The sequence below is a fragment of the Cebus imitator genome, unplaced genomic scaffold (assembly GCF_001604975.1).
Source record: "Cebus imitator isolate Cc_AM_T3 unplaced genomic scaffold, Cebus_imitator-1.0 Scaffold260, whole genome shotgun sequence".
Classification (NCBI taxonomy): Eukaryota; Metazoa; Chordata; class Mammalia; order Primates; family Cebidae; genus Cebus; species Cebus imitator.
The window spans coordinates 3,004,758-3,019,224 of NW_016107575.1; the positions used below are offsets into that span (position 1 = coordinate 3,004,758).

General features: G+C 37.3%; 1 protein-coding gene across 1 annotated transcript; it reads left to right on the top strand.

Annotated features, from left to right (window-relative positions):
- Window positions 1-4,723: 4,723 nt before the first annotated feature.
- Window positions 4,724-7,503, top strand: LOC108283433 (putative olfactory receptor 9A1). The gene is given in 2 exon segments (XM_017499775.2): window positions 4,724-5,234; window positions 5,236-7,503. Coding segments are annotated over 2 exon segments (948 nt in total). The 5' UTR covers window positions 4,724-4,817; the 3' UTR covers window positions 5,767-7,503.
- Window positions 7,504-14,467: the final 6,964 nt, after the last annotated feature.

The following is a 14,467-nucleotide window of genomic DNA, read 5'->3' on the forward strand; positions in this document are numbered from 1 at the left end:
CCATTAAGTATGATGTTAGCTGTAGGCTTTTTGTGGATATGCTTTATTAAGGTAAGGAAGTTCCTCTCCATTCCTAGTTTGCTGAGAGTTTTTAAAAGCATCAATGAATGTTGGATTTTGTCAAATGCTTCTCCTACAGCTATTAATATGAGTATATGATCTTACCTTTTTGTTGTTGATGTGATGAATTACATTAATTGGTTTTCTAATGTGAAACCAGCCTTGCATATCAGAGATAAATCCTACTTGGTTTTGGTATTTAATTCTTCTTATACTTGTTAGATTTGATTTGCTAATAATTATTTCAGTTTTATTTGAGAATTTTTGCATCTATTTTCAGGAGAAACTTGGTCTGTAATTTTTCTTTCTTGTACTAACCTTGTTTGTTTTTGGTAATAGTGTGGTGCTGGCCATATAGAATAAATAGGAAGTGTTTCCTCTGCTTATATTTTCTGGAAGAGATTGCAGAGAATTAGTAATCATTTCTTCTTTAAGTCTTTGGTAGTATTCACCAGTGAAAATATCTGGGCTGAGTGGTTTTTCTTTTGGAAGGTTATTAATTGCTTACTCAATTTCTTTAATAGATATAGGTCTATTTAGTTCATCCGTGTCTCAGTTTTGGTAGATTGTGTCTTAGAAGGATTAGTTTGTTTATACAAATTATCAAATTTGTTGGTGTAGAGTTTTTACAGTGTTCTTTTACCATCCTTTTAATGTCCGTGGTATCAATGATAATGGCCTTTCTTTTGTCTCTTAGATTAGTAATTTCTGTCTTCTTTCTTTTTTCTTAGTTACCCTGGTGAGAGAGGTTTATCAATGTTATTGGTCTTTTCAAAGAGCCTGCTTTTGGCTTTCTTGATTTCTCTCTTTCCTATTTTCAATTGCTTTGATTTCAGCACTAATTTTTATTATCTATTTTCTTCTGCTTTCTTTGGATTTAATTTTCTGTTATTTTTCAAGTTTTCTGAGGTTGAAGCTTACATGGTCTGTTTTATGTTTCAATAGTAATCTTTTACCGTAGGAGATGCAGAATTTTTGTTAGTCTTACAATATTCTTACACAATGGCTGGAACTTTTTACCATGAGCAGAATCTGTGTTAAGTGCAACAAAGATTAGCACCTTGGGCCGGTCCTTCAGGTAGTCCAGACAGATTAGAACAGACATACATAGTACTTTGTGAATGAGGTTTGCTCTGCGCTCTCTAGAACCAGAGACTGGATCTGGTTTGGGGATAGAGGCTGTCATTTTCAAGACTGCTGGTGAGGTGGGGAGAGGGTAGGCAAAGGTAATTAAAAACACCACAGAGCTTTCCTAGTATTTTTAAGTTTTTTTTTCTTGTATCAGTGTTTGCTTGGCTGCTGAAAAACTGAGTATTTTCTAAAGTTCTAATAAAGTTGATTTTGGCAATTTCAGGCTGTTTTTGTCTTTTCAGTGGAGAGTCAGGAGCTTGAAGCTACCTATACAGTACCACTATTTTCTCATGTTACTCACCCATCCCTGGCCTCTGGGTTTTTGATGTATATTAGTCATGTTTCTCTAGAGGAAGAGAGTCAATAGTATATGTGTATACACACGTGTTCATGTACACACACACACACACACACACACACACACACTTTCTTTTTTTCTTTTTTTTTGAGCTTCGCTGTTGTTGCCCAGACTGGAGTGCAATGGCACGATCCTGGCTCACCGCAACCTCCGCCTCCTGGGTTCAAGCAATTCTCCTGCCTCAGCCTCCCGAGCAGCTGGGACTACAGGCACGCACCATCATGCCCAGCTAATTTTTGTATTTTTAGTAGAGACGAGGTTTCACCATGTTGACCAGGATGGTCTCGATCTCTTGACCTGGTGATCCACCCGCCTCGGCCACCCAAAGTACTGGGATTATAGGTGTGAGCCACCGCGCCCAGCCTTACACTTTCATATATATATGAAAGGAAATTTATTAGGGAGAATTGGTTCACATGATTACAAAGGTGAAGTCTCCAAGTAGGTTTTCTCCAAGGTGGGAAATGAGAAAAGCTGGTAGTGTAGCTCAGTCCCAGCTCAAAAGCCTCAAGACCAAGGAAGCTGACAGTGCAGCTTCCAGTCTGAGGCAGGATGCTGGTACAAGTCCTAGAGTCCAAAGGCTGGGGTTTGATGTCCGAGAGCAGGAGGAAGAAAGATACTCACTCTAGAAGAGAGAGAGAGAGAGAGAGAGAGAGGGGAATCTAAGCAAGCTGAATGTCCCCCTTCTGAAAACTTTGTTCTAGCCTCACCCATGGCCCGTTGGATGGGCCTCCTCTCCCAGTCCACTGACCCACATGTCAATTTCCCCTGGAAACACCCTCACAGACACTCCTAGGACCAATGCTTCACTGTCCATCTAGGCATCTCTCAATCCATCAAGTTGACACCTGTGTTAACCATCACAGGCAGTGTGGTCTCTGTAGGGTTAAATGGAATTAGAGAGATGCACATGGGAGCATGCAGGACTGACTTGAGCTGTTTATAACCACGACTGAGAGCCTAGAGAAAGACAGCCTGGGTTTTGAGAAACTCTTGATGAGGGAGATTTCAAGTTTTCCCATTACACAAAACTTTTAAGAGTTCTCAAACCTGATTGGTCTCAGGAGAGAAAAGCTGAACGTTTCTTTGGTGTTTCTTTCACTGCATCCCTAGGGTTTCTCTGAACTAACTTAACTTAGTGAATAATATTCCTTAGGGATGCATTGCAGAGTGAAAGAAGGAGGGAAAGAGAAAGAGGGAAGCAGTGGGGCATCCCATGGCATTATGATTTCTAGACTTCACTGAGAGTAAAGAAGCAGCAGCTTCTTCTGGGCCACAGAGCAATTTCAGCACTAATTAGTCAGGAGGCACCCTGGGTCGAGTCCTAAGGAGCCATTCAACTTTTCACTCCAGGGTATTTCTCTGGAGGTGAGCATTTTCCAGGAGTTCTGCTCTGTGAAGGAGAAACTAGGAGAGGCTCAGGATGGGAAGTTTTGGGCTTGCGTGTCCTCTAGGATGAGGACATCCAGATTCTAAAGAGTAATAGGCTTATCTTCAAATCCTTCTTGCATAGCAGAAAGCACTTTCAACCATTCTGACTCAGTGCTTGAGGTAGGCACAGTTCCTTGCTATTGTCAGAACCATCATCTCTCCTTTCTTTTCATCTGGTCCCATGTAAGCAGAGATTGTGGAGATCAGACTGACTTCTTTCATCAAGTTGGTCCTTCCCAAATATCATTTTACAAGAGGTCTCAGACAGAGGACTGAATGAACTTGGACTGGGCACTGTCTCAGTGAGGACAGAAGGGAGAGAAAGCAGCTGCCTTCAACATTGGTGTTCATTGGCTCTGATCATAGATTCAGCCTTTAATTGACAAATTCATTTAATTCATTTAAAAATAATACTAGATCATGAGACATGATGAACAAGAATGACAATCTTCTTGCTTTAACGGTGCTTACAGTGTAATATGAGTGATATAATTTCACGTGATGAAGGCTAAAAAGGTAAGTAGATTATCTTATAGCGAGGAGATAGAGAGTGAAGGGTAGTATGTGCTTTTTCTTAGACATATTAATGATGAGGACAATTTCCCTGAACTTGGACACCAGAGCAAAGACCTGAAGGAAGCAAGGGATAAAGCCCAGAAATTCTAAGGTACTCAGGAAATTGGGTCTATTTTATGTTAGTGACAGCTGGCTCTTTAATTTCTGGTATGATTTTGGGAGAAAAAATGTGATGTATAAGGAACATTGACTTTGAGGAGATATCCCAAACTTTTTAATAGAATGAGAGCATACCCTCTGTATTTAGAACCTGGGCTGGACCTGGAGGTCACACTTTGTGGCTTTGGGCTCTCTTAGAGGCAAGGCATGTAGACCTAAAGCCTTTTGTTTGTCAGTCTCAGTATGAGGTCAATGTGGGACAGACAGAGGCTGAGGATAAAAGTTCCTCCTATGCTTCATTCTGAATCTGACTTCTGTCACAGTCTGGTGACAGGAGTTGTCAGAGTCTTAGAAAGAGATGGCCAGGCTCAACTCAGCCCAGGTGCTGGTTTGTCAGCCTTCTGTGAGAAGACACATTCACTGAGGACAAAAGTAAGGGAGGTTTCATTCCTAAGATAGGAAGAAAGGAGTAATCCATGCAGGGAACCAGCTGACCAGCAGATTGACAGATACTCAGTCCTTGCCCTCGAGAATTTATAGAAACTCCTCAGGAGACTTCCCTCACTCTCACCAACACACAACAATGATGATGAAGGTAAAGCAGAAGTTTTAAAATAAACATTCTGTAAATGGAACCTACATTCAGATGAAACAAAGAAACCAAGTAACCAGCTCAGGGATGTTGGCAGGAAAACTTTTGTATAGAACATGATACTGGAACAGGAATTTACAAGATAGAAAATACTTGGCAGACGGAGTAGTTTAGGACCTTCCAGATGGGAGTTAGTGGTGGAAAGGAACCCACTGTGGTCATGGAGGCTGACTGATGACAGTTTAGAGCAGAGTGGGAGGCAGGTGAACTGAGCATTGAGGGTGCAATGGTGCCTGCTGGGTGGGAGACAGGCTCTCATGTTTATGATATAGCACTGGGGACGGATCATCTTCTTGGCCAACTCTTCTCACACATTGTGCATATTTAGAAAAATTGCCACTGACCATATACAGGAATAGTAGAAGATGAATGCTTACTATTCCGGTCATGTTGTGAAGTCTGTGGACAGGAGAGGAATTTCATAACGGTTTCTACTTCTGTTGGGATGGGAAGCCATATTAGCTTTCTTTTGTTTTCTAGATTTCAGAAGGGAAAAGCACTCCAAAGTAAATGTTGGGAAATTCCTCCAGTGCCACTGAATTTTTTCTCTTAGGATTCCCTGGCTCCCAAGAAGTACGTCATATCCTTTTTGTGACTTTCTTCTTTTTGTACGCAGTGACAGTGATGGGAAACACAGTCATCATTATCACTGTCTGTGTTAGTAAACATCTGCAATCCCCCATGTATTTCCTCCTTGGCCACCTCTCTGTTCTGGAGGTCCTGATCACATCCACCGCTGTCCCTTTTATGCTCTGGGGGTTGCTGCTTCCAAACACTCAGATCATATCTTTGGCTGCGTGTGCTGCACAACTATATTTATACCTTTCTTTGGGTACCTTGGAGTCGGCATTACTTGGAGTGATGGCTACAGACCGTTATGTGGCTATGTGTAACCCTTTGAGGTACAACATCATTATGAACAAACAGCAGCACCTGCATTTGTGTGGTAATTGTGTCATGGGTTTTTGGGTTTCTTTCTGAAATCTGGCCGGTCTATGCCATTTTTCAGCTTACTTTCTGCAAATCAAATGTGTTAGATCATTTTTACTGTGATCGAGGGCAATTGCTTAAGGTATCCTGTGAGGATACTCTTTTCACAGAGTTTATTCTTTTTCTAATGGCCATTTTCATTATCATTGGTCCTTTGATCCCTACGATTGTCTCCTACACCTACATCATCTCCACCATCCTCAAGATCCCGTCAGCCTCTGGCCGGAGGAAAGCCTTCTCCACCTGTGCCTCCCACTTCACTTATGTTGTGATTGGCTTTGGCAGCTGCTTGTTTCTCTATGTGAAACCCAAGCAAACACAGGCAGCTGAGTATAACAGAGTAGTGTCACTGCTGGTTTTAGTGGTGACCCCTTTTCTGAACCCTTTTATCTTCACCCTGCGGAATGACAAATTCATACAGGCCTTTGGAGATGTCTTGAAATGCTGCTATCAACTCCTCAAAAGTTAAGTCTGTCCTGAGTTAAATCCATCCTCATGATGGATTTGAGGAATCTGATAGTACTAATTGAATCCAAAACAATCATTCTCAAAATCAAACAGCTCGTGGTCTACAATGGGTATGTAAGCTATGACACAGCTTCAATTTATATTGAATTGTTTTTCCATGGAAGATCACTTCATTATTTTTAAATAGATGTATAAATTTATTGGCCCTCTGTAGTTGTAATGCATGTTGTAAAATGAATGTGAGAAGTGTAAACTTAAATGTTTACACTTAAGTTTTAAATGTTTTAAACACTTGGACCTGATAATGAGAAAAACAAAAGAAGCGTGATATATTTTCTTACATCTGACATACGTGTTTGATCTTATGTACTGAGATTATCTTCCTCTATATTGCCATGTGGTTTCAAGGTGTCTGCTCATTATATAAACTCACTAGTACTTCTCTGAGTAATCTTAGGGCCAGCACAAGCTTCAAACTTTCCTTGTTGATTCCTGCTTGCAGTGTCCAATAGCGATAGTGCCTTTCTTTCGGTTTTCCAACTGGCATTTGGGAGAGTGAACTCACTCCCTGACCCTAACTGCTCAGCAATCTTAAGGCTGGATGTGTGCTCATACAGGTACATCTCAAACTGGTGGACCTTCTCAGGTGTAGATGGAAGATCTTAGAGGCATGTTATCTAATGTCATTCATGTCATCATGCCAGCCTCAAATGAGGGAGGGAAATGGGGCTGTGTTTTGGGAGGCGATGTGATAAGGGATAGCCGGGCTTTCTGTGTCTTTGGGCTGAGGGTGGGGTGGAGAGAGGGCAGAGGGAGAGGTAGCCTACAGCCCCCTTTCCTGCATCTCATGCATTCTTCAATCCTGAAGTGACACATTCATCCTCAGGGCTCCCTTTGCTTTCCCACTTTCCTGCTCAGGTTCTTTCTTAATTCTTTTTTCTGTCTCTCTTTGTGTGACTACCAAACTATTTGTTTGTTTCTTTTCCCCCTTACTTTCTCACAAAACCCAAGTTTATCAAGCTGCCTTCTAGCTCTACACTGAACTCCCTTAATTCCTGTATCTCAGTTCCTGTATTGCCCCATCCTCTCCCAAGTTCCTGTCATAACCACTAGTTGCAATTAATATTTCTGTATTGCTTAACACACATTTTTCTCTGCATCATTACACAAGTGATTACACAAGTCTGGCGGCAACCCAAATGGACATCAAAAGATGACTACTTATATATTTTATGGGACTTTCATTCAGTTGCTATTATATGAGGGTTGGAAACACGAGGATGTTTTCTGTATCAGTAAAAATAAAGTGTATCTCCAAGATACACTGTTGGATAAGAAAAGCAAAGAACAGAAAATGTTTGTTACCTTTTTTTTTTTTTTTATAAGAACAAGGTACAACTTAGTTTATATGCATATTTATATGTAGTTGCATAAAGAAACATCTGGGAGGGAAACTAGGAAATGGGTTACCTTGGGGATGTGTTTTTGGAAACGGCATTTATGGGAATGGCCTGTTTATGGTACAGCTGTGCATGTTGCTTTCTCTTCTACGTCAGAGTAATGTTGTACCATCTCAAAAATAAAAGACTTCATTCTGTTTCTAATTGCCAAGGAAAGTTTGCTTGTTTATCCACATAATTGATGGTAACAAAGGAGGTATTTTGGCAGAAGAGTCTTTATGAACTGTGAATCTTTTGTAAAGTTTCTCTGGAGCTAAGTAGGGAAAATGGAAGAATAATAAGGGAGCATAGATGGAGCTTCATATTTTTCTTATCCTGAGGCCCTCATTACTTTTAAAATAATGTAGAGATATTCTTTAGACATTTTGAGTATTGCTTTATGTTATCTTATGTATGTTGAAAATACCTTTTTTCAATCTGTTTTTTGACTTTTTAGTTTTTAATGAAATCTTGTCATGTAAAAGTATTAATTTTCCTTTTGTCAAATTAATAATTTCCTTTGTGATTTGTATATGCATATATTGTTAACAATTTTTTTTATTCAAAAGATTCAAAAATTGTCTTTTGAAATATCTAGGCCCAGCCACAGTGGCTCACACCTGTAATCCCAGCACTTTCGGAGGCCGAGATAGGCAGATCACTTGAGGTCAGGAGTTTGAGACTAGCGTGGCCAACATGGTGAAACCCTGTCTCTATGAAAAATTTTTAAAAATTAGCTGGGCATGGTGGCATGTGGCTATAATCCCAGCTACTCAGGAGGCTGAGGCATAAGAATCATTTGAGCCAAGATCACACCACTGCACTCCAGCCTGAGTGACAGAGTTAGACTCTGTCTTTAAAAAAAAATCTCTATAGTTTGACAATGTAGTTAGAGTAGAACATTTTTTTTTAATAAAAGAGAAGAATGAGGAGAGTATATGTAAATATTTTTAAAACATTTTCAGTAATTATATTCATGGATATAGTATTAGTGTTTTATAATTGTTGCATGTGTAATGTGAGATAAAACAAATGATTACTTATTGAATATCCCAATTTTAAATGTAATATAGAGGACATTGGGGAAAGTCATTGGAGTCTTCTATTTAAATTATATATATATTTATGATGGACTCATAGTCTATCTATCTAACTCCCATTTATCTATTTACCTGCTGACTATGTCCATTCAAAATTCTAATGACATTGAGCATTCAAATAAATATGATCATTCCTAGGTTCAGATTGTGGTATTGCAATAATTTTTCTCGATGTAAGAATCTAGGGCTTCTTGGAGAAATGACTGATTCCAGGTTTAGTACAGGAAACCTATAAGGTGAACTTGAAACAGATGAATATGTTTAATTGCACCATGTGGATGAAATTAGCAAAACCCACATTATGGACAACTCTACAGTCAAAATACCTGAGTAGATTGGAAGAAAGTGAATGGGCTATACAGAGAATCTACAGATTACAATAGACTGAAAACGTACAGAATTACAAAGTGTACAAGACTAGGCTATAATGTGTAATGTGTTAACAATTCAAACTGGGATGATTAAACCATTCAGAAAGCAAGGCAGTAATTATTTAAAGTTTGAGATTGTAGTTTTTGCTGATAATGTGAGCATTGCAATTGTAATGGAACACGCAAATGGTTTTATGTGGCTGCTGTCAAAATTCTGTTTCCTGATCTTGGTAGTGATTGCAGTTATTATGAAGTGGTTTACCTTGTGATAGTTATACATATTTTTATGTGGTGTTTCTATCTTGACATTTGATATTAAAATCAAATAATTAAAATTTATTTTGAGGTAGGTAAGAGGTTGCTGACAGTCTGCACTCTCTAGAAATCAGAGCCTTAGGCAAAGATTAAGTGCTAAAGGTTTATTTGGGGAAGGATGCAATCCCAGTATAGCAAAAGTAAATGAAGTGAGACAGGAAGCATGGTAAACAAGGCAGTGTGATCAGTTACCATGCTGACCATTGTTTCCTGATGATTAGCGAATGACATGATTGTCTATATAGAAAGACCCTAAAATTCTACCCCCCCCAAAAAAAAAACTTCCTGGAAATAATAAGAGATTTAGCAAGGCTGAAAGATATAAGGTCAATATGCAAAAGTCAATTGCTTTTTTATATACCTGCAATGAACAATTATAATTGAAATGTATAAACTAATACTATTTTTTACAACACCCAAATAAGTGAAGTACTATGGTATTAATCTAACAAAATAAGTTCAGGATATTATTAGAAATGTACAAATTGCTGGTGAAATAAATCAAAGAAGCTCCAAATTATTGGAGAGATGTACCATACTCATGGATTGAAAGATTCAAAATAGTTAAGATGTTAATTTTTTACAATTTTGTTCTATAGATTTAGTGCAATTTGAATCAAATTCTAGCAAGCTTTTATGTAGACATTGACAAAATAATTCTAAGATTTATAGAGAGGCAAAGGTAATAGAAAGGCCAAGATAATTTTGGAAGAAAAAAAAAGTCAGATGACACACCAGGAAGTCTTAATTTTAAGACTTCCTGTAATGTTACAATGATCAAGTCAGTGTGGTATTAGAGAAATGATAGATACATAAATTAAGACAAGAGAATAGAGAGCCCAGAAATAGACCTAAGCAACTATCATTATTTTTGACAACATTGGAAAGGTAATTCAATAAAAAAAGTTAACCTTTCTAAAAAAAATAGTGCTGAAAGAGTTCAATGTTTTTATGCAGTAAAATGATTACCAATATTTCACTTGTATCTTACATAAAAATTAAATAAAATGACTTAAACATGAATGCAAAATTATGAAATGTCTAGGAGAAAATCTATGTGACCTTGAGTTTGGTGGTTAGTTTTTACATAAAACACCAAAAGCACAATGAATCAAAGAAAAAAAAGAAAAATTGATCTCTATCAAAACTGAAAACTTTTGCTCTACACAAGTCACTGTGAAGGCAAATAATCTGTACAACAAAACCTCATTTCACAAGTTTATGTAACAAACCTGCACTTCTACCCCAAAGTAAAAATAAAAGGTTTTTTTTAAAAGATAAGGCACTGACTGAAAGAAAATATTTGAATATTTCATGTCTGATGAAAAACTTTTATCCAGAATAAACTGAATAAAAACACCTCTAGAAACTCAATAATAAGAAAAGAAACAGCTCAATGAAAAACCGTGGAAAAGATCTGAATGGATGCATCCTAAAGAAAATACAAGGATGGCAAATTGACTTTTAAAAAGATGTTCAATGTAAATTGTCATTAAGAAACTACAACAAAATACCACTATAATCCTATTTTAACAGCTAAAAAAAAAAATCTGACATTTCCAAATTCTGGGAAAAATGTGGGGCATGAAGCAGCCTCATTTATTGCTGTCCTAGGAAAATGTTAGGGCAACTTGGGAAGGCAGTTCAGATGTTTCTTATAAAGTTAGACACAGACTGCCCATACAACCTAGCCATTGTACTTGCTAGGTATTTACCCAAGTGAAGTAAAAATTTAAATCCACACAAAAACCCATGTATGGATGTTTATAGAAGATATATTTATAATTACCAGCAATTAGAAGCAATCAAAATGTCCTTCAGTAGGTAAATTGATAACAACTTGTGATCCATTGAGCTAATAATTCACATAACAAAATGCATGAACCATAAATGTGTTTTGCTAAGTGAAAGAAGCTATAGCAAAAGACTCTATTACATATGAGTCAATTCTAATGACATTCTGTAACAAAGGAGAAACTAATAGAGATAGAAAAAAGACAAGTGGATACTTCCATCTTTGTGATAAGCAAGAGGGCAGCGTTTTACTAGGAAAGTAAGGGGGATTTTTGGGTGCTGGAGCTAATGCGTATGATATTGTCAGATCCGTTATGCATTTGTCAAACTCATAGCACTTTACAGCACAAAAAGTGAACTTTAACATATGCAAATTAAAAAATATCCAGAAAGAGCTTGGTGACTCCTAAGGTGGAATGCAGACTGTGACAAAAAATCTGTGTTTGGTATGAGTTCACTGAAGAGGGTGGGGAATATGAACTGCCTTATACAACTTTGTAAAACAATGTTTTGACACAACGATAATACTAAAAGAAAAATAACTACATAATCTCTGTATTGTAATTGTTCAGATTTTTTCTTGTGGAAGAAAGGGTTACAAACAATCCTGAAGTTGCTGTACATGTATACTGGAGTTCAATCAGTAAAGAAAGGATAGTGGATGGTGAGAGCCTGGTTTCTTAGAAGAGAAGAGCTGCAGAGATGCAGGGGAAGAATAGAATGTATCATGTGGTATTGGATTAGAATCAAAGACATCAGCTTGAGCTCATGTTTAGCTTAATTTAGATTCAGACAAAATATATGGAAATTATTATGGATATCTGTATATGCAAGCTAATGTATAAACATGTGTTCCCTATCTCTGCCTGTAATTACTTGTATACCCCTGTTGAGATCTTATTCTGTAGTAACATTGTTGAAAAAATCAACCAGTGCTCCTTGAAGACATGGGTGATTCAGAGTCTGAGCAAGAAAGATTGAGATAAGGCTGAAGCATCTTGTGATGTTAAAAAGTATAGAAATGCTCTTAAAAGCAAAAGGATGGGGCACATCAAAGGGATACAGGACCCAACCTGAAGGAATTCCTGTCTTAGTCCCTGTGGGATGCTGTAAAAGAATGCCATAGACTGCGTGGCTGATAAACAATATAAATTTACTTCTCACAGCTCTTAAGTCTGGGAAGTTTAAAATCAAGGCACTAACAGATTTGGTATCTGCTGATTGTAGAAGATGCAAGCAAGGTCTCTGGGGTCTTTTAAATAGGGGCAGTAATCACATTTATGAGGGCTCCCTGACATTACCTAATCACCTTGCAAAAGTCCCACCTCCAAATATCATTGTGTTGGGCATTATGTTTCAACATCTGAGTTTTTGGAGGAATATAAGCATTTACTTTACAGCAGCTCCTAATAGCCAAATTTAGAATTATTTGAGTAATAAATTTAATAATGTAGTTTGGATTATAACCTATAGTATAAAATACTGATATTTTATAAATATGATATAAATGATTGAATAGATAAATAATAGAAACATTATTTTGTTTCTCTTTTTCAGAACTGTTTTGGCTATTTTCTTAACCACTACCTTTCCATATAAATATTAGAATTAGTTTGTAAATCATTACAAAACATCTTTCTGGGATTTTAATTGAGACCATTTTTGAAACATCAAAATGTCTTACAATCTCAAAGAACAGGGCTCTTTAAATTCACGTATCATTTTAAATATTTAGCTTGACCACATGGTTGACTGGCAATTCTTTGGTAGTAAGAGGTCAATACCTCATCCTTCATGACTCACTGACATGTACTCAATGTCTTATTTTTAGTTTAGGCACATTTGTCTCTCCTGTGTATCAGGCTTGCTTGTGAGCCTTCCATCAGTGTGCACCAGTGACCTAACGTTTATACTTTGTGTATTTGTATTGTCATGAAACAATTGTGCAAAACTGCCCAACAGACTTTACAACTCCTCAAAGGCACATACATTGATCAGATCATTATTTAAGAGTCTTCATTCACCTTTAGGCCCCCTACATACAATCCAAAGAGCCAATGTTGTTTTTGAATATTACATCTGTATCACTCAGCTGCACCACTAGCTGTTAGTAACTGTGACCAGCTTATTATAGACTCTATATCAGAGACATCACTCTGGCCTTGGGGTCTCCACATGCACAAGTGCTGCTAGGATATTTTTATACTCAAATACTATATAATTTTTAATTTCAACCCTTGTAATTCAAAGTAAAAGTAAACAGGTTAAATAAAAGGCACTAGAAGGCATGCATATAGCTTATCTCTAGTGAATCTGCCTTCTGCATGGTTCACCGTTAAATATTTTTAGACATTTCCTTCTTCATTTTCTGTTTAGGTCATAATCCTCTATGTCCCATGTCAAATGCTTTTATGTAAGCTAACAAGTAGGAAAAAGTTCTCAACTTTTGCGATCCACAATGCGGACCCACATGAACAGTAAATAGTCCATGTAGGCCTAATATATATAAATCTTTTAAGTGCATGCTAATGTTATTACAAAAATTCATGTAAAAATGACAGTGAATTTCTAGTAGTTTTTGCCAAAACTATATATTTTTTCAACAGTACTTCCATCATTGACTGGGATATTTTTGCTATATTTGCATTTTTAATTTAAATATTTTAAAAATCAAAGTCATACATGCATATTTTTAAAATTGTCAAATAATTGTAAGCAACTTATATAGAAAGGTGAAAGACTGTTGCCCTTTTTCTTTTTACTCATATGGTGTTACTCTTCAGAGTATTCAACTATTTCTTTTGGTACATATTTAGTAGTCATCTGCTTGTATAAACATTTCTTAATTCTCAAATGTGTTTTTCCTATAGTTAATAGGTGTCTGTAAAAATTTTTGTTTAAAAAAATCTTGTTTATATTTGCAAACTTTTCACCTAAGATAATTCTACATACATCTGAAACCTCGTGGTATTTTTTCCAAATGCTCTGGCTGTGTCCTCTGTTGGCCTGGGACAGAATTCTTGTCCAGGGACATCCCTTCACAGTTCTGCTGTGTTGGATTTCTTCTTTCCAAATATTCTGTCCTCTTCTACTTTTGTTTACTTCCAAGTTTTGATGGAGCAGATCTTCCAGCATCTTTCTAAGGGAAAATTCATATGAGCTACGTCTTTGAATACCTGGATGCTTTACTTCAGCATTATACTTGCCAGTTGGCTTTATTTCAGCATTATACTTGCCAGGTTGTAAAGCCTAGAATGAACCCTTTCCCCACATAATTTTAAAAGCAGGCTATTTATTTCTTATTTTCCTAGAAACTTAAGTGTTGCATCATGGAGAAGAGACAGCTATCTGTTTTTTAGGAATCTTGAGTCTCTCTGATGCTTGATGCACTGTCTTCTGGTTCTGGACTTATTAGGTTATCTTGGAGTTACTAGGTCACTCAGAGTGAATGTGGTTTAATTTTGAGCAGTGGGAGAGAATGAATTAGACCTGCATGTTGGTGGGAAGAGATGGGTAATGGAGGAAGAAAGGGTAGATTTTGAAATGCCTCCTCTAAGATTCTGGTACGTAGGGAGTCATAGGCAGAGGATGCATATATGAATAGCTCAGGTCACATAGCTCTGGGAAATTCACTGTTTTCTTGGACTACATTGAGACTGGCAAAAGGGTCAGGATTAGGAAAG